This window comes from Vipera berus (genome assembly GCF_964194415.1).
Source record: "Vipera berus genome assembly, chromosome: 1".
Taxonomy (NCBI): Eukaryota; Metazoa; Chordata; class Lepidosauria; order Squamata; family Viperidae; genus Vipera; species Vipera berus.
This window is the reverse complement of record NC_138202.1, coordinates 28845933-28867167: the sequence shown is the minus strand read 5'-3', so window position 1 is coordinate 28867167 and position 21235 is coordinate 28845933. Positions and strand designations below refer to the sequence as shown.

Genomic DNA, 21235 nt, shown 5'->3' with positions numbered 1-21235 from the left:
GATAAATTGCTGTTCAGTAGATAGTTTAAATTTATGTCCTTTCTTTAGAAGTTGAGAAAGTGGTCTTGTGTATTCAGCAAAATTGGGGCTAATTCTATAGATATTGCACAGACCAGAAAGATTTGGACATCCTTCGCATTTCTAGATGTCTGAAATGAAAGGATGGACCTTATTTCTGAGGAAACCATTTGTATTCCATCTGTAACCCAAATAATCCAATTGGGGAAGATCACACAATCACATTTTCAACTTAGTAAAATGTTTGGGAGGTGCTCTAAGATATTTATGAGATGGGACTTTGAGGGGGGGGGGAAATCATTTTGTCATCCAAGTACACCTCTACTTATTTGTTCAAAGCACCAGAAAAAAATTAATTCATGAACCCGGAGAAGGCTGCAGGGCAATTAGTTAATCCAAACTGTATTCCTGTCCATTTGAATTTGCCATACTGTTATTTAACATCTGTTAAATATTAATAACCCTCTTTCATTTTGTTCAAATATGTGCTTCTCAAGATGAGCAAAACAATTTTTTGAAGGTGGCCCATTTCTTTACAATCCATTAAGCCAGGGGTGTCAAACTCCTGGACCGCAGGCCAGATGCATTATCCACGCCCACCCCATTGGCAGCAATGGCAAAACTGTCCCGATACATTGTGCGATGTCACGTGACATCACGATTTTGACATGTCTGCATTAAGCTGAAGGTTTACTGTAATTTAGTCTTCTCTCAAAAATGCCAGCTATTAGATTTCCCCCCTACACACACCCTATTATGCAGGAAGTCTCTACATCCTCCTCCTGTAGCCTAAATTGGTGCATTCCAGGAAACAGTTGTTCTTGTAAATTAAATCAGCCAAGTGGGGGCAGTTATCATAGACCTGTAATCAGTCAGATATCTGAGGAAATGAGGGAGCTCTCATCTCACCATTATAAGTTGACCAAGTATAAAAAATGAACTAAAGTTTACACTTTAGCTGTACATTTTCATAAGCTAGCCCTTGAGAAATCGCTGCTATATTGATTTAGGTACAGCGGTCACCAACAACAGATCATCATAGGTGACAATTTATAAAGAAATAACTTACTGAACAACGTGCAAGTCCATTTAAGGAGAGTCCTAATATTAGACAGAATGAAGCAATCCCCTCATATCATTCATTTTAGGTGATTTCATGCTTCCCATTTCAGTAATGTTCAGGGCAGACATGAGATATGTATTGTTGGAAGTAGGAAAGTAATGGAGAATCTCATTGTCAAGACAAAGTATTTTCAATTAAAGTTGGATATAACCCTATTATTTTATTTCCCAAGATTGTTCCTTATGATTTGGTTGGGGGGGGCAAGGGTTGCCTGACACTCTAAGAGTAATTTTGGATACCTTTAAATATAATCTGATTTGAGGATTTCAGTAGTATCATCTTGCTACATGCTAAATGTTACTATATGTTTGTCTTCTGCAGAAATTTAGGAACCCTGTTCTATATTATTTCTTGTATTTTACCAAGCTTCAAACTTCCACTCATCTTTTCAATATTTTGATGAATTCATTGTATTACTTTTATAGTTCAAATTGATTTATAAATAAAGTTGACATCTGGTTTAATTAAAGTGTGGATTGATATGCTTGAAGAGGTATAAAGCAGAATCTGGTAATACCAGGATACTTGCATACATTATTACATGCTTTGAAAATGATAATAGATAGCAACAATAAAAACAGATTAAATTCCCTGACTTGAGCATAACACTCTCAGCTCCATGTTACTATTGAGGCAAAGAGATCACATGATCACAATATGTCAAATATTGTGTGGATTCTCTTAATTCAGGTTTAGTATGTGAATTAAGTTACAAATAGCTTCAGTGTATTGTCCTTCATACAGGTGGACAAATAATTTAACTGCTACATTTTTAAATTTCCATATTTTAAAAAAATGAGCAGCTCAGAAATGCCATCAGTTTGTAAAGGGAATCCAGAGTAAAGTTGTCTTTGGATAAAAAACAGAATCAGTTGTACGTTGTTCTTCAAATTCAAGAGAGAAGAATAAAAGTCCTAAAAAGAAGAAAACCCTAAAAACTAAATTAGCCAAATTTTACAAAACCTCGATATTTTACAAATCTGCAGACAGTATTTTCCACATTCTAATGCAGAGGTAGCAGGTGGATTGATTCTCCTGTTCCTTCACATGGACACATATCCATAGCATGAGAGCATATCATAGTGTTCCCCTTTTTACCTGATTGCCAGTATGTAGTGGATAATGATAAAGATGGGCACGGTGGAGCATCCCACCAAATCCCATACATACAGTATCATCAAACATCCTCAGTAGAATTCAATGCAGAATTCCTTCCTTCCTTCCTTCCTTCCTTCCTTCCTTCCTTCCTTCCTTCCTTCCTTCCTTCCTTCCTCCCTTCCTTCTCTCCAACCCTCCTGCCCTCTTTTCTTTTATTTCCTGTCAATGTGTATAATTACATATATTTGTAAATGGACATCCAAAATATTTCTAACAGATGTGTACTCACTCAGATTTGAGGAAACCTGAACCTATAACCTCTAAGCAAAGTAGTAGCACACATAACCTTTCTCTAATACAGTTCAAATCAGTCAGCCCTATTCTCTTTTTGCTTCCTTGATTGTGGAAGGTAGTTCAGCCAAGTTATTTAATGGGAAATCAGTGCTGCAAAAAGGTAGTTTTGGCTCAGAGTTGATTTTGTTTTTCCAGAAATTCCCCACAGTTACTGCAGAATTACTTCAGTAGCCATTCAGAGCTAACAAGCTCTACCCATTTGTCTTTTGTGCATCATTCATTTACTGGAAGAAATATTTGTTCATGCTGAGCTCCTCAGTTTCATTTTTCTCCTCTTTACTCTGATGCATAGTATAAGTCTGCCTGTTGGATGGTCCAGTTGAAAAAATGACTAGGCAATCCCATATTCCAATCCTTCTTTGTTGCTGAACAGAGAGCCCAGTCAACATGAAGCTAAGACTCTAATTCTGGATCTGAATAAGAAAAGTTTCTAAATTCCTCTTGGTTGATCATGGATAGTATTCCTTCTTCAATGGGAGTCAAGATCGGCTCTTCCTTTAAAAACTCAGGATCAAAGTTACTCACATCTTCTTTTGATTTCTGGAAAATGAAAACAAAATAAATATTAGATGACATTACTTGGAGGATACTATGTTGGCCAAAGTCTATAGTCTGAGCTATAGATAATAGCTTCTTATCTCCCCACTGGAGTCAGGAAATGTGACCCGATACACAAATGTGAAGAGTTCTTCTTGCTGACAGTATATTCTATGGAATATGTTCTGAACTGATGCAGTGTTTAAAATATTGGTCTAGGATCAGGAAAAACCAGATCCCTCACCTACAAATTTTGCTGAGGGCCTTTGGGCCAATTACTCTCTCATAGCCCAATCTACCTCACAACCTTGTTGTTGTCACAAAAGAAAATTGGAGAAGGAACTGCTATGTAGGCTGCCTTGAAGTTTGGGCAGAAAGACAAAATATAAATTTAACTCTAAAGAACAGTTGCAGGAACTGGGTATGTCTAGTCTAGTGAAAAGAAAGGATGAGGGGTGACATGATAGCAGTATTCCAATATTTGAGTGGCTGCCACAAAAAAGAGGAGGTCAACTTATTTTCCAAAGCACCAGAAGGCAAGACAAGAAGCAATGGATGAAAACTAACTAAGGAGAGAAGCAACTTAGAGCCAAGGATAAATTTCCTAACAGCTGTGGAACAGCCTGCCTTCAGAAGTTGTGCGTGCTCCATCATTGGAGGTTTTTAAGAAGAGACTGGACATCCATTTGTCTGAAATGGCACAGGGTCTCCTGCTTAAGAGGGAGTTAGGCTAGAAGACCTCCAAGGTCACATCTAACTGATGACAATAACCAGTGCTTTTTTTGTAAAAGAAAAAGGTGCCGGAACTCACACATGTCATACAACCTGCCTTGCCTACCCTACAAGGTTCCATCCAAAAAAGGTGCCGGAACTCCGTTCTGAGCGTTCTATGAGAAAAAAAGCCCTGACGATAATGATGTGCCAGATGCGCCTGGACCCCTTGTGACCTGACCTGACTTTGACAACTAACAAATAAATAAAACAAACGTTTCTTTCTTTGGTTAAATTCTGCTGGTCATGCAAACAAATGCAAACCTGGTATTTCTCACGTTGGAAGCAGCCAATATGAGTTCTGAAAGTGGGCAGCATCCCAGCCAAAGCACATAAGCACAACTTGGGCAATGCCCATATTCATTAAAAAGAAAGAAAGAAAGAAAAAGAAATGGCCAGGAAGTCACCTCAGATCAAGTAGGTACTAGTCCATTTCTCTACTACATTGGCTGGACCCCGATTGAACCTCTGACATTTTGCATATAATGCATGTATTCCTTTACCGGATGTGATCTGTCCTTGCATGGACTAATATACACACACAACTCACAGTTTTAAACACTTACGATTCGAGGTCGGAAAGGTGGCTCAATCTGGCGCTGGTTTAGCAGGTCCCAATCCAGTGCCTTAAAGTATGGATGCAGGAGAATTGCTTTCTCTCCACCCAAGGCACTGCTGCCTAGTCGCATTTTAGGATTCTTTGTCATGAACTATTAAAAAAAGGAGGCAGAAAGGGGAGAGATTAACTCTCAGCCATGCAATATTTCATTAATATTGACCCAATATCTGAATTCAGGTAGTCCTCAATTTATGGCCACAGCTGAGAGCAAGATTTCTGTTGTTAAGTGAAACATTTGTTAAGTGAGTTTTGCCCCATTTTACCATCTTTCTTGCCACAGTTGCTGAGTGAATCACTGCAATTGATAAGGTGTTAATCCGGATGTTAAGTGAATCTGGCTTCCCCATTGACTTTGCTTGTCAGTAGGCTGCAAAAGGTGATCACATGATCTTTGTGATCACCTTTTGCAGCCTTCGGTCATAAATATGAACCAATTGCCAAGCATGTGAATTTTGATCACATGATCATGGGGGATGCTGCAAAGGTCGTAACTGTGAAAAACGGTCATAAGTCACATTTTTCAATGCCGCTGTAACTTTGTACAGTGACTAAATGAAACTGTTGTAAGTTGAAGACTACCTGCATCGGCCTATCTCATATGCAGATCAAAGCTATTATTAAAGCACATTGTGATAATAATTTGTTCTGAAAGCTGATGAAAGGTTACTGAAATCTGAAATAAAACGAAATGACTTCCTCCTAGGAGCTACAGTACCATGTTCAGAGTTATATTTGTTTCTATTTGCACAACAAAATGATCAAGGTCCATTAAAGACCCAGGGGCTGCATTTTATATTGCAAAAATCTTGACTAGTTTTAACCATAGTTTGCTTTGTGTTAGCACGCAATGCAAACTTAGCTAGATTGTGTTTATGTTTTATGATTCATTGTATACAGGTAGTCCTTGACTTATGACCATAATTAGAACCAGAACTTCCATTGCTAAGTGATGTGGTCGTTAACTGACTCACACCCAGTTTTACAAGCTTTTTTTTGCCACAGTCGTTAAGCAAATCTGGCTTCCCCCATTGACTTTGCATGTTGGAAGCCAGCTGGTGGCAAAAAGGGATCACTTAACCTCAGGACACTGTACCCATCGTAAATACAAGCCAGTTGCCAAGCATATGAATTCTTATCACATGACCAAATAGAGGCTGCAATGACTGTGAGCACAAGGACTAGTTGTAAGTCACTTTTTTCAGCACTTACTGTAACTTTGAACAGTTGCTAAATGAACGGTCGTAAGTTGAGGACTACCTGTAATGTAAACTCAAAAAAATTAGTTAATTCAATAACCATATTGAGTATATGGTACAAATGAAGACATAATATTGGCATGTTAAATCATTAATATATGCAAAGAACAAAAGTGATAAAGATAGTTTAATCCTAAATCCCCTAACACTGTTCTACTGCTTATTGTAAACACTGGAGCTCTTAATGTGCTTTGTGGTACCAAATGAAGCTCTTTAAAAAGCAGTGGCCTATATTTCCAACATTTTTGGAAGCTATCCAAAAGTTTGGTTTCTCCAGTATCTTATAGACCTATGCACACTTTGAAAATGATTGGAAAAAGTACTTTGTGTCTTACATAAATACATTACTCCTCTGCTATTCATAAGCTTTTTCAGACTCTATGCAAATCTGGAAAAAAGTTGCAGCTACCTTAGGAAACTGATTTAATTGTAATCAGTTGAACTAATGTTTTCTGAAGCTCATGAAAATCTGCTTGACACCCATTATTTCAAAGGATGAACACAGAACATTTTTCTCCATGGTAGGGAATAAGGGAGCCACTGCAGGTGTGAGAATGTCGTGTACAGATCAAACTATATACAGTTACCTCCATTACAGTTTTCATGGAGCTTCCTAATCAAAAAATTAAATATATATGGGCCTTTAACTTGAAAAATACTGCCTCATTTTTAAAGGATGTACCAACTAATTAGCATTTATCTACCTGTCTATCTTTCTATCTATCATATTTATATGGCCTCCCATTTCCCAAGACATGACTTTGGGTGGTATACAATTTTTAAAAAGCATATAAAATAACAAATATTCCACAATTCTAAAAAATAATAATATTATGTTTATATTATTATATTAACTCTTTTTATGACCATGTAATTCCTTGATTTAGGGCAGAGTCGGGGCAAGCATTTACTGGCTGGATGCCCTTCCTGATGCCACACAGAGTTCAGAACAGATTTTTTTTTTTGTGCCTGGGAGAGAAACAACTTCTGCTGCTTAGGATTGAACTCTCAACCTTTCAAGTGGGAGGTGAGTATCTTCACTGCTAGGCCACCACACCACTCTGTTTATATTATTATATTATTTTTATACATTATTGAAAGGCTTTAACTCTTGATTCAAAAGAACACAAGACTGAAAATGTAAATATCTAGAGCCAGAAATTTTGCATCAAAGATGTGATAAAGATTCGGGGAGGGGGGGGGGGTGAGAGGAAGAAAAGAAAAAGAAGAAGGCAGGGAGATTATTACAGAGGAGACGTGACAGAGAACAGAGAACAGGTACATCATAGAACCATTTTGTCTGTTCCGAATGGCTTCAACTGAGGCGACTCTATATAATCTGGGTTCATAGTTCCATTTGAAATAAAAAGAAATAATTGGTCTCGAAGCATCATTCATAGTTTGAACTGGAACTGAATATAAGGGTGATGTACTCAGCCTTCATTCAATAGGATGTTTTGAATAAACAAACCACTACTTTTGAAGGATTTCTCAGTAAAATTATCCATTTCTTGATCACATCTCCTTTCGTCATCACTGGTGTCATTCCATTTAACCATCTGTGCAGTTTCTACGTAGCTCTTAATTCTCAGAAGAAACCAATTTCCTTACAGAGCTTACTCATCAGAGAAGGATTGGTTAGTCCCTGCTCTTAAAACAGTACGTTTTAAAAAAGATATTTGACACTCTGCTTCCATACAAACCCAAAAACCAAAAGAACACAAATCTGTACAACAATCATACTGTGTGTGTGTGTGTGTTTGCAGATAGATATTTAAAAATTATAATTATAAATCTAAAATAATAGCAAGCATGTTACAGTGGAAAAGTCTGTGACTGGAATTGCTGGGTGCCTCCTGCTCAGTGTATGAAATGGGTGCCAACTATGGTAGGAAATTTCAGGTCCCTGTTTTTCTTTATTCAGATGCTTCTTGGTGTTAATATCTGAACAGGACAGAACTTCCAGGAGATTATCTTCTACAAAGAGAAGTCCTTCCAAGGGCAGAACTGTTCATTATTTTTTTTTAAAAAGGGGCACATGGCCACCTGAGAGCCCTGAAGCAAAATTATGTCCTGAACTTAATCAAGGTGAGTTTGTCCAGAAAGTGATCCAAAGTAATGACATTCATTCTCTTTTAAACGGCTTCTAAGTTTCAGAAAAACAACTGTGTTGAAAAGGAAGTTCCACATCCACATAAACATTGAGGATATATATCAAGGTATTACATAATTACAACCTCTTGATAATAATAGTTTGATTGCTGAAGGACAGTTGGGAGTGCTGCTTTGTCACATAACTCTCAAAAGTGCCTGATAATTAGAATCTCACCACCAGCACTTTTTGCCAGCCCACAGGTTCCCAGCCCTGGAATCTAAGCCTGCCTTTTAGTCTGCAGTACAAGTCTGCTAGGCATTATTGATGACTGCAAGACAAACCTGGTCCAGCAAGTGCCAGAAAAACCTGCTTCATTTGCTGTTTTTGTCTCTAAGATGAAAGTATAAACTTTTAAGCTTTTTCTGTCTGCTACTTAGCCTTTTCTGCCTTGATGTCTATCTTGTCTCAATGGTGTAACTGCCTCTGGAGCTGACTAACCACTGTGGTTTGTTTGACCTTGTCCTGAGCCAGTTCAGCTATTCAGGGGCTTATCTCCCCTAATACTCCAGATTCTTGTGCAGCCAAAAGGAAAATACAACTAACCATCTATGGATTGTAAGTGCTTTCAAGTAAGCACAGGAAATGTACTGTATTTTAAAAGATGATCACCAGTTTTGATCATAAACGAAACCAGCTTTGAAAAACAAAGATGTTTCCCAACCATTGACTTGTATGGTTATAATCAATACAGTCCAATGTTATGTATTTGTACTAAGCAATACTCACACAGAGCCTTATGAATATGTGTTTTAGGTAACCTGACAACAAGCATATTAATTAATCTTGTTTAATTAAACTCTTACCATAATGCCCAGGCACTGACTCATGTAAAAGCTACCAATTAGACATCCCCCAAAGTTTTCAGAATTCTTAGAAAGGGAGGAAATTAAAGGATTCTGAATTGATTAGATAGAAAGAGGCAAAGCTTAATCACAAACATTTCTTCCTGTTTTAATATTTCTGAAAAACAGGTGTTTGATGTTCAGGGCCTTTTTATAAAAAAAAGTATCCTTTGTATCAAATAGTGACCCAGAAAAAGAAGAGAAAAGGTTTAGTTACTGATATGCAGGTTCTGAGGTTTTCCTGGTAAAAAATACAGGAAACCAGAAGTTGCCTTCAAGCTTTACGTTTTTATTCAGCTGAACAAAAAACGGGCTCCTCTAAAAGAGAGCAGCCCCAAAAGACAAGAAATCCTTGTATTTATTCTTTCTTGTTACATAAGCAAGCCATCCAGCAAAGCTGACATGCATACAATAAAGATTTTCACCCAGTAAGTCTGGCATACTATAGATAAGAGAGCAGAAGTAACAAATATGTTCCCTTTTGGGTGTTTCCCTAAAGATATTGTATGTTCTCGGGTGGGTTAGGACATTGGGTGTTTTCCTTGCTGGCCTTTCATGTCCCTGCATCCAGGACTTTGCAAGAGCCGAAAGACAGTAGGGCCATCTGTACATCACAATTGATATTTCCTATACTGTCCCCTAATTCCGGGTCAACATAATCCCCCCTTTTCATACTTAGAGCAGTGCGCAAAAGTATGAACACGGGATAGGCTTCCGCAGTATGCGGGCCACATTGTTGAGGACAGGCAGAGGTGAACAGGGGCAAGCAGTGAATGACACAACAGGATACAAGAACAAGGAATACTACAAAGAGTACCAAGAATAATTCCCTAAACCATCCCTATACAGTATCAGTAGAAATCTTCCTTCCTCCATGAGATGAATGGTATCCTTATGTTGGATAATATGAACAGAGGGAAAGATAATCCCTATGGTACACATACCAGATCAGTAAGCTGGCAAAGACTTACAGGCAAACCAACCACAAAGGAACCACCAGTCCGGGTGTTAGCAAGATAAATGCCTGGTTTGCCTTCCAACCCCTTAGGCATATAAGCTCTAACACCAGACATATAAATCATGAGTCCCATTGCTGCAAACGAACTACAAAGAGCAGAGGGGACCATCTTGTAGTCAAGGCCAGAGGTCTGATGACATCTAGGCCAACCATCCCACATGCCAGTACTGACCTCCCGTGTGACTGTGCAAGGTGTATAGATCCCTAACTTATCTCTGGAAGAACTTTCCTGCCCCAAACAAAGAAAGAGCCCAGCCCCTTGTTGAATTAGCCATGCTGAACATGAAGGCTTCCAAGGGTGTAGTTTCCATGGCCAATCCATGTATACCAGTGGGGGATATAAGTGCGCAGATTCACCAATCTGTTACATTCAAAAGCTTAACCCATGTTTGCATATCTAGTATATGGGTGTTGGAGCCCCAAGTCCCAAAGAGGGCCTGGGAAATTGGGGAGCACCTCCCATAATTGAACCTGACCACCGCCAATAATTCCCCCTGCAAAAGAGACCATGGAGTAGGGAAAGAAAAATAAGACAGAGAACCACAAAAAGAAAGGATTTAATATTTAATTTAATAATTTGATTTGTATACCGCCCTTCTCCCGAGGGACTCAGGGCGGTGAACAGGGCAATACATAGTAAAAACCGAATACAAAAATTAAAAGCGATTAAACCATTATGCCCATAATAATTAATACATCTTAAAATTAGAGCTATTTATAAAAACCCAACCCCATCCCATCAGACCAGGCCAGCTTGTTCAAAAAAGAAGGTTTTAAGATCGCGCCGGAGGGAGCGAAGGTCGGGGGCCATCCGGAGCTCAACCGGTAAGCGGTTCCAAAGGTCTGGCGCGCCCACAGAGAACGCTCTCCCCCTGGGGGCCACCAATCGGAATTCTTTGATCGGCGGCACCCTAAGGAGGCCCTCTCTGTGGGAGCGCACCGGACGGAGGGAAGTTGACGCCGGTCGCAGGTGTTGCCGTAGGTAATCCGGACCCATGCCATGAAGGGCTTTGTAAGTCATCACTAAGACCTTGAACCTCACCCGGAGAGCAACCGGTAGCCAATGCAGCTCGCGGAGCAAAGGTGTAACATGGGAGTATCGGGAAACCCCCAAGACAACTCGCGCGGCTGCATTCTGCACCAGCTGAAGTCTCCGGGTGGACCTCAAGGGCAGCCCCATGTAGAGAGCATTACAGTAGTCCAGACGAGAGGTCACGAGCGCATGAGTGACTGTACGCAAGGCATCCCGGTCTAGATAGGGCCGCAACTGGCGCAGCAGGCGAACCTGGGCAAAGGCCCCCCTAGTCACAGCTCCAATATGCTCTTCCAAAGAGAGCTGTGAATCTAGAAGGACCCCCAAGTTGCGAGCCCTATCTACGGGGGGTAATAGCTCACCCCCCATGGCCAATGATGGAATAATCGGAATTTCCCGGGATGCCGGCACGAACAGCCACTCAGTCTTGTCAGGGTTGAGTCGAAGCCTGTTCCTCCCCATCCAGACCCGAACCGCCTCCAGGCAACAGGACATCACGTCGAGGGCATCGCTGGGGTGGTTTGGGGTAGAAATAAAAAGTTGGGTATCATCAGCATATTGGTGATACCCAACTCCAAAACCACGAATGATCTCACCCAGCGGCTTCATATAGATGTTGAACAGGAGAGGCGAGAGACCCGATCCCTGAGGGACTCCACAAATGAGAGGTCTCAAGGTTGATCTCTGCCCCCCTGCCAACACCGACTGCGAACGTCCCAGAAGGTAAGAGGAGAACCACTGGAGAACCGTGCCTCCCACTCCTAACCCTCTGAGACGTCGCAGCAGGATACCATGGTCGATGGTATCAAAAGCCGCTGAGAGGTCTAAAAGGACTAGGACAGAGGAGCAACCTCTGTCCCGAGCCCGCCAGAGATCATTCACCAGCGCGACCAATGCCGTCTCCGTGCTGTACCCGGGCCTGAAACCCGATTGGTACGGGTCTAGGTAATCAGCTTCATCCAAGAACAAAGGGAGCTGCTGCGCCACCACGCTCTCAACAACCTTCGCCAAAAAGCGAAGGTTGGAGACCGGACGATAGTTGTTTAAAATTGCTGGGTCCAAGGCAGGCTTCTTGAGGAGGGGTCTCACCACCGCCTCCTTCAAGGCGGCGGGAAAGCTACCCTGACTCAGAGAGGCCGTAATCACTGCCTGGAGCCAGCCTCGTGTCCCATCCCGGGCTGCATAAGTCAGCCAGGAGGGGCACGGGTCCAACAAACACGTGGTGGAGCTCAGCTTCCTCATGATCTTGTCCACTTCTTCAGGAGTCACAGGATCGAACTCTTCCCAGATTAAATCGACAAGGCCGCCCGTATCCTCTTCGTCAGACTCTGCCCAGTCGGAGTCCAAACCGGTCCGGATCCGAGCGATTTTGTCCGACAGAAATCGACTAAACTCCTCGGCTCGACCCTGCAAGGGTTCCTCCCTCACCTCCTGATTAAGAAGGGAGCGAGTTACCCTAAACAGGGCGGCCGGGCGATTATCTGCGGACGCGATGAGGGTGGCAAAGTGGTTGGACCTAGCCACCCTCAACGCTGTGAGATAAGTTCTCGTAAACGACCTTAGTCATAACCGGTCGGATTCGGATCGGCTGGACCGCCAACAGCTCTCTAGGCCCCGTCTCCGACGCTTCATCTCGCGGAGCTCCATGGAGAACCATGGGGCCCGTTGAGATCTGCGTCGGGTCAAGGGCCGCATGGGTACAACTTGGTCGAGTGCCTCTGTGGCTGCCCTTTCCCAGGCTTCCACTAGGGCATCGACCAAGCTGTGAGCAAAGGAGGCAGGTGGGGGCCCAAGCGCCATTCGGAACCGCTCAGGGTCCATAAGGCGTCTAGGGCGGAACCATCTTATTGGCTCAGCAACCCCACGACAGGGAGTGGCAAAATGGAAGACCATCCGCAGGAGATGATGATCGGTCCATGACAGGGGTGAAATAATTGGAGAACCCCCCCCAAGATCATCTAACCACCGTCCGGATAGAAAAACCAAATCGAGCGTGTGACACCCCCCCCCCGTGAGTTGGGCCCAGAATAACCTGCTTCAGGTCCATGGCCGTCATGGAAGCCATGAACTCCCGAGCTAACTCAGATGATCCCCCCAGGGATGGTAGGTTGAAGTCACCCAAAACTATAAGTTTGGGGAACTCAACCACCAACCCTGAGAGGATATCGAGAAGCTCAGGCAGGGCTGCTGCCACGTGTCTAGGTGAAACATACACCAGCAGCAAGCCCAACTGAGCTCTGGGACCACATCTCAGGAGGAGGGACTCACACCCGACTATCTGGACCATGGTGGCCTCCCGTGGACATAAGGTCTCCCTTGCGACTACTGCCACTCCACCACCCCTACCCTGAGCCCGAGGCTGGTGCAGCACCCGGAAGCCTGATGGGCAAAGATCAACCAGGGGGACCCCGCCCTCTGGGCCCAACCAGGTCTCCGTAATGCAAGCCAGGTCCGCATGCTCCTCCTCAATCAACTCCTGAATGAGAGGAGCCTTATTCATTATGGACCTGGCATTGAAATACACGAGCCTGAGCTCAGGTGGCTGCTCATCCTTGCTCCCGGTACCACGAGCCGAAATCAGAGGGTCGGAGCGCATCACCGCTTGAAGACAGCGGGGACGCACTCCCGGGTATTGATACAGCCCTCTGTTCATACACCTGCGGCCATTCCCTACCGCCGTGGGAATAGGCAATCCCACACCCCGCTCCGGGGCCCCGTAGGCCCCCAACCCAAGCCCCACCACGGCGCGAGCAATCCCCGGCCTGGTCTGAGAAACGGTTGGTGGAACCCCCCCAGTCTCCAACCGAACCTTTTTAGAACCCTCCCCTCTCCCTAACCCCATAAAAAATCGAGATAAAAAATGCACCAGGGGCCTCTTATTAAATTTGTGGTGGAGGCTCCTGTCCTTGCCCTTGCCCAACCATCTCTCAGGGTCCCAGTAATTGGGCCCGTCATCAAGAGGATAGGTTGAAATGAAGGCGGGTTGCACCCAGGAAGGGGGGGCACCCCTGAGCACGAGTAAGTCCGTGTCAGAATAACGTAAGCGTGCCATAACTGGCCATGTGAGTTCGGGAAGTGGCAGTCAGATGTTGAAAGATGATGTCATATCAGGAGGAGTATATGAGTCTAAAAACCGCCAGTCCAGCACCACTCTCACTTGTGCTGGATACCCCAGAAACAGTCAGCAGTCGATCTCTCACCCTGACCTCGAGGCTGATCTGGGAGGCAGATGGAAACCCCATCCAGGGAGAGAGAACATATCCCTCACGGATCTCTCACATCCGGAGAGGTTGTAGATGAAAAGAAACTGAGCCGCCCTCTCACAGTGACTCTTCACCCCGGGTCCTCCTGAGTCTATGGGGGATGGGAGAGATAGCATACAAGAGTCCATCTCCATATGGGCGATAGGCAAGCCCAGCTCAACTTGGAAGCCGTAACTTCAGGCCATGATTGAAAGCTGCCTCAGATCTCTTAAGGCAGCAAGTCTTAATCAACATAGGAGATCAACACCGTCCTGATCTTTCCCACGATAGTCTTCAATGGCTGCTTTAAACCAGCAGTGGGTAGATAGCAGCAGGTAGCAGCTAGGAGAAAGCGAGCAGCTAGGAGCAAGGAGCAAGCGAGGAATCGATGGAATTATCCAGCTCCTCCAACAGCATTCACCCATGCCGCGGTTTCTCCAGTTAATCCGGCCATTTGGAGCCATGGCTCTATCTGCCCCAAAACTAGGGCGTTTCAAGCCATGGCTCCTCCGGCAACAGTCGCTTAAGCTGCAGTTCATCCGGTTCCCCCAGCCTTTCCAAATATTCCAGGCTGGAGCATTCACTCCCTCCGCAGTTCCTCCAGCCATTACGAGCCGTTTCTGGTTAAGTTCAAACAAATACAAGCAGATTCAAGCCGTGGCTCTTTCCACCCCGAAAATCAGCTGATCGGGCGTTTCAAGCCGCAGCGTTTCAAAACGGCCACAATCTCCCGGCAAGACCTCCTCTGCAGTTCCTCCAGCTATTACAAAGCAACTCTGGTCAAATTCAGGCCGTTTCGGTCTAATTCAGGCAGATGCAAACAGATTCAAGCCGCGGCTCTTCCACCCGAAAATCAGCTGATTGGGCGTTTCAAGACGCGGTGTTTCAAAACGGCTACAATCTCCTGCCCAGACCTCCAGCTGCCTCTCGCCGATATGGAGGGCACCAACGCCCCCAAAAACAGGGACGACAAAGCAGTCTAGTCATCCAGCCCTAACGTGGAGGCATTATGCACTCCAAGGGCGCCCCCAAGACCACCAAACCACACCAAACTCACAGAGCTCAGCTCGACACGTCCGCCATCTTAGTTGAGCACCTTTCACATTTGCTCAGGGGTATCACTTTTCTCAGCCCTCTGCATGAGCCTTTATTGCAATTCAGATGACGTTGTACAGCATTTCCAAGATATTCCCGAGGTGTCTCCAAGGTTAGAAGATGATAATGCTCCCAGGGTCTGCATATTGGGACCCCATGTTTTCTGCTAATGGATGAATAACCCAAAGAAAAAAACCAGATGTCAGCCAAGAGAGAGAGAAGCAACGCCTGCGGTGTAAGTAAGCAGGAAGCCGGTGAGAGGAAATCGCCCATGTAGAAGCCCAGTGGGCACAGCTATCACAATGACCAAAACATCCCAGCATACAGATCAGCATTGGCCCCCAAAACAGAAGCTTCAGCCCAAGGTCTTCCTCAGCACCAGGAGCCACAGTCCAAGCAACTTGGTCTTCAGTGTCAGAAGGTGGTGAAGAAGAGCGAAGACAAGTGTGATGAATCCAAGCACAAAGGGGGGGGCACCTCCAGGAAATCCCAGAGTGCGCTCGGTGCCTTCCCCTTTCCTGAGCCTCCCTAGGACCAACCAACCACCTCTCCTGCCTGGCTCGCCAAAAATGATACGCACGTTCTGAGGTTTTGCTGGTAAAAAAAATACAGGAAACTAGAAGTTGCCTTTACGCTTTACATTTTTATTCAGCTGAACAAAAGACGGGCTCCTCTAAATGAGAGCAGCCCCGAAAGACAAGAAATCCTTGTATTTATTCTTTCTTGTTACATAAGCAAGCCATCCAGCAAAGCTGACATGCATACGATAAAGATTTTCACCCAGTAAGTCTGGCATACTGTAGATAAGAGAGCAGAAGTAACAAATATGTTCCCTTTTGGGTGTTTCCCTAAATATATTGTATGTTCTCGGGTGGGTTAGGACATTGGGTGTTTTCCTTGCTGGCCTTTCATGACCCTGCATCCAGGACTTTGCAAGAGCCCGAAGACAGTAGGGCCATCTGCACATTCACAATTGATATTTCCTATACTGTCCTCTAATTCCGGGTCAACATTACTATGCCTGCAAGGATGAGATGATTTAATTTATGGCACTGGTTTATTACACCCAATCCTTCTGGTTACTGTCATACTGTTATGATTCTTACTCATTTGGTATTACAAACAAACACATGTTTTTATTGCTGGCTGAGTAAAGTAAATTGAAAACAGAAGAAAGAAAACTCTAAATAACAGAATCTAACCTGAAAAAAATTCTGATATTTAACTCTTTAACACTATAACATTCAACACTATTACAATGTTTGTATTTTTAAGGTAAAGGTAAAGGTTCCCCCGCACATGCGTGCTAGTCGTTTCCGACTCTAGGGGCCGGTGCTCATCTCCGTTTCAAAGCCGAAGAGCCAGCGCTTTTCCGAGGACGTCTCCGTGGTCATGTGGCCGGCATGACTAGATGCCAAAGGCGCACGGAACGCTGTTACCTTCCCATCGTAGTGGTCCCTATTTTTCTACTTGCATTTTTACGTGCTTTCGAACTGCTAGGTTGGCAGAAGCTGGGACGAGTAACAGGCGCTCACTCTGTTACGCGGCACTCGGGATTCGACCCGCCAAACTGCCGACCTTCTGATCGACAAGCTCAGCGTCCTAACCCACTGAGCCACTGCGTCCCTTTTTTTTTAGGATAGTTTTATTTTTAGGATAGTTTTATTTTTAGGATAGTTTAAATTATAACTAAAGACCCAACATGAATCAAAGGAATTTTGAATTGAGTAGACTTTTTGCATTTTTACTGCAACAATGATACTTGTCGCTTTATGAAATCTAAAATTGTTCTTGTTCTTAAAATAAGCTCTTTAAATGGAATTTGCCATTACCATGAAATAAATCATAAAGACAATTTTAAATAAGCTAAGCCAGGGGTCTTCAAACTTGGCCCTTTTATGACTTGTGGACTTCAACTCCCAGAATTCTTCAGCCAGCACGCTGGCTGAGGAATTCTGGGAGTTGAAGTCCACAAGTCATAAAAGGGCCAAGTTTGAAGACCCCTGAGCTAAGCTATGGCATTGGAAATAACATTGGCTTATAGGTTAAAAGGGGTTTTTTTTAAAAAGTAACACCTTTCTGTGAGTAATGACATCCATAAACTGCTCAAAGCAAAAACACTGAAGTAAGGAATAAGACAAGAAAATTAATTTTAATCTAATTGCCCTTCTAAATAGAGTCACCTTAACGAGATGGGTGGCATAGAAGGCTGATAATAAATTTAAACAAATAAAATAAATAAAAAAGGGATGAAGAATCCAGCAACCTTGTTCATCCAAAAGACTTAAAGGGCTCTTTAGCTAAACTAAAAAGAAGAACCTAATAACTAAATTAGCACTAAAAACAAGAAACGAGAGGGTTGTTTTTTTTTACCCAAAAACTATTTTCTCTTAAAAAAGAATAGTTATTTAAACAAAGCAAAGGCTGTAATTAAAACTAGTGGCCGAGTAAAATGTAAGAAAGAAGGAAACATAGTTCTTCAATGTTCATATGCTAGAAAATGGGAAAAAGGCTGAAAGATGGAAACAGCACATAGTAGTCAAATTTCTACCTGACTGCAAAAAACTGCTCCCCTTAGTACTTACTACCAGAGTTGGTGATGTTGTGGGAGAATTGTGTCAGTTTATGAGAGTTTCAAATGAGGACTCTGGTAGCAAAAATCATTTCAGATTCATTAGATTCACATTAGATTCATATCCTATGATTCCTCCCCTTCAGCAAATGATAGTATACTTCCACACCTTCTCCAGCCTGGTGGCCTGGAAGTTGGAAAGGCACCCAAGATAGCATGACTGGTTCTGGGAACTTATTTAGGGGTGAGTTGAAGGCTTTCCCCAGTTTCACAACCTCTTTTAGAAGCTGCGGTAGTGACACAGATTGGAAAATTTCTTTCCGTGCCCAGTCTCATTTCATGAAAAATGTCTGATACAGCTTTTGGCTCAGTCCTATTATGAAAATGAATGTATGAACTTCGAGAAACAATTGTTTTTTAATTGTCTCTGTTGCTATTTCCACAGCTTTATTGCTGGCCGTTGTTGGTGATGATAGCTTTAAATTATTTTACATTACTCTGGAAGGTTATTGAAAGGCATAATAAAAAAATCTTTAATTATCTAGCCAGTTCCTAGTTGTATTCATTAAATAATTAATTATAGGCACCAGTTATAATCCAAAGAAAATTGTAGCATGTTGCAGTCCTCAACTTACAATCATAATTAAGGCCAAAATTTCTGTGGCTAAGTGAGACATTTGTTAAGTGAGTTTTGCCCCTTTTTACAACCTTTCTTGCCACATTTGTTAAGTGAATCACTGCAGTTGTTAAGTTAGTAACACGGTTATTAAGTGAATCTGGCCTCCCCATTGACTTTGCTTGTCAGAAGGTCACGAAAGGTGTTCACTTGACCCTAGGATGCTGCAACTGTCAGAAATATGAGTCAGTTGCCAAGTGTCTGAATTTTGATTATTTCATTTCATTTCATTTCATTTATTGGATTTCTATACCGCCCTTCTCCCTAGGGACTCAGGGCGGTTCACAGGGCATATATAAATAACTGTACAAAAATTAAAAAAGAATTAAACCATGCCCAATTAAAATACAGCAATAGTAAAAAATAAAACCAATTAAAAACCCATATTCCCCTTCAGGCCACACCAGCTAACTCAAACAAGTGGGTCTTCAACCCGCGACGGAAGGATCGGAGGTCCGATGCCATCCGGAGCTCAACCGGCAGTTGGTTCCATAGTGCCGGGGCACCCACAGAGAAGGCCCTCCCCCTGGGGGCCACCAGTTGACATTCCCTGACCGGAGGCACCCTGAGGAGGCCCTCTCTGTGGGCACGCACAGGGCGGAGGGGAGTTGACGCCGGCAGCAGGTGGTCCTCGAGGTATCCCGGACCCATGCCATGTAAGGACTTAAAGATCATAACCAAGACCTTGAACCTCACCCGGAAGACAACTGGTAACCAATGCAGCTCGCGGAGCAAAGGTGTAACATGGGAGTACCGGGAAACTCCCAAGACAACTCTCGCGGCCGCATTCTGTACCAGTTGGAGCCTCCGAGTGGTCTTCAAGGGAAGCCCCATGTAGAGAGCATTACAATAGTCTAGGCGAGAGGTCACGAGCGCATGAGTGACCGTACACAGGGCATCCCGGTCCACAGGGAAGCTGCAATAGTCATAAGTGTGAAAAATGGTCATAAGTCACCTTTTTCAGTGCCATTGTAACTCTGAACAGTAACTAAATGAACTGTTGTAAGTCAAGGACTACTGGTATTTTTATCATTGGGGAAATCCTGGATTTCAGCCACAGTTTGCATGATAATGGAAGAAGAATGTGTATTGGGAAGACTTTTTAAATAAAACATTTTTGTTCTTAGTTGCGAAGTCGTGTCCGACCCATCGCGACCCCATGGACAACGTTCCTCCAGGCCTTCCTGTCCTCTACCATCTTCTGGAGTCCATTTAGGCTCACGCCTACTGCTTCAGTGACTCCATCCATCCATCCACCTCATTCTCTGTCGTCCCCTTCTTCTCTTGCCCTCAACCTTTCCCAGCATTAGGCTCTTCTCCAGTGAGTCCTTCCTTCTCATTAGGAATAAAACACAAGATCTTTAATAATTATTTCAATGTATCTGGGAAACTAGGTCAATGAGGTCACTGAGTGAGTGTTTTCAGAGGCTAGAGAAATCTGGAAACCAGGTGGGTTTCATTTTGGTATTTAAAGCCTTTACAGCTGCAAATGTTTGAAACAGATGGGAAATCTCTGAGTTCTTAGAAGGCAGGGTACATCCCAAAATAAAATTCTCAGTGGTGGTGAACCAGGGCATCTGTGGTAGAGGTTAAAAAAAAGTCAAGAGGGCACTGCCACCATGCAATATCACTACAGCCAGAGAGAAAATGCAATTAAGAATCCCGAGATTGTAAATGCCACCACTATGAATATAATTTAAAGCACAGACAGCAATTTTAATCATGCATGAAACCAGCCTTATAACAAGCATGATGATAATCAGAACAGTCCAAAAGTTTTTTTTTTTAAAAAAAGGCCTGGGTCTTTGAACATGGTCACTATCCTTACTTTATTGACCCTCCCCAGCTCCATTCTCCATGTGGCAAAGTCAAAGCTTTTACTCTATCCTTCGGCACAATGAGAGCCGCAATTTTTGCATTGCTTATACCTGTAACATCTCTAGATTACAGGTGTAAAGGCCACCTAGCTGGATTGGATCCTATCTTGCATAAAATGTTAATTAAATACATAGAATGAAGGCTACTGCTAAGCTTGTAAGCCGCCCTGAGTCTTCGGAGAAGGGCGGGATATAAATGGAATTAAAATAAAAAAATAAAATAAATAAATAAAAAATGAACTGAGTAGATGTGAAATACAAACCAAGTGAACTTTTTTCTTCTCTGATGCATCTTTTCCCATCTTTGAAATGGCAATATGAATCACCATCTGGGATGAGATCCCAATATTATGAAAGTACAATTCCCAGCAATATTATAATTCTGACAATTATAATTCAGCCCAATTTAGAGGGCCATGAACTCCTTAACCCCGATTTAGAGCATGCTGCTTATAATTGGACTATCATATCACGGAGCATGATGGATGGATCAGGGAGAGGGACATTCTTCTGTTGGCCTATGGGTCAACATTTGCACTACTCAGGTGATCCTGACAACAGAGATAAACCTGTGGGTTCTCTCTGAGCTTGCTTGGTTTCTTGCAGTCATTTTCTTGTAGGTAACATCACCAGTGCTAGTAAGGAGTGCTGTTTGCTGTCAGTTTATATTCTGGTGTCTTGCCTGTCTGTGTGGGTGTGGGTTGTCTTAGGAATTCTTTGATTGGGCTCTTTACTAATGGCTTTTTAGCACTTTCTTGATTGGGGTATTGATTACTTGATTGTTGGTCTGAAGTTGACCTTGGAGCTACTGTATGCTGATCTGAGTGCTGATTACTGGTGGAGAGATGCTGGAGTCTTTTTCTCTTTGGGGCTAGTTGATTGTCTCTTTTGCATAGTCTATAGATGTGGTTAATGTTTATGTGCCTATTGATGGCTGATTTTTTTTTAA

At 43.1% G+C, this 21235-nt stretch overlaps 1 protein-coding gene across 1 annotated transcript in view; it reads right to left on the bottom strand.

The window, feature by feature from the left end:
• Positions 1-1319: 1319 nt before the first annotated feature.
• The window catches only part of PRKCH (protein kinase C eta), a 103074-nt gene continuing 83158 nt past the window's right edge, over positions 1320-21235 (bottom strand). Inside the window, exons 13-14 of the mRNA XM_081313807.1 lie at positions 4468-4611; positions 1320-3133 (exon numbers count right to left, since the gene is read on the bottom strand). Coding sequence (XP_081169933.1) covers positions 2987-3133; positions 4468-4611 — 291 coding nt within the window. The 3' untranslated portion in view covers positions 1320-2986. The remainder of the gene's footprint in view (positions 3134-4467; positions 4612-21235) is intronic.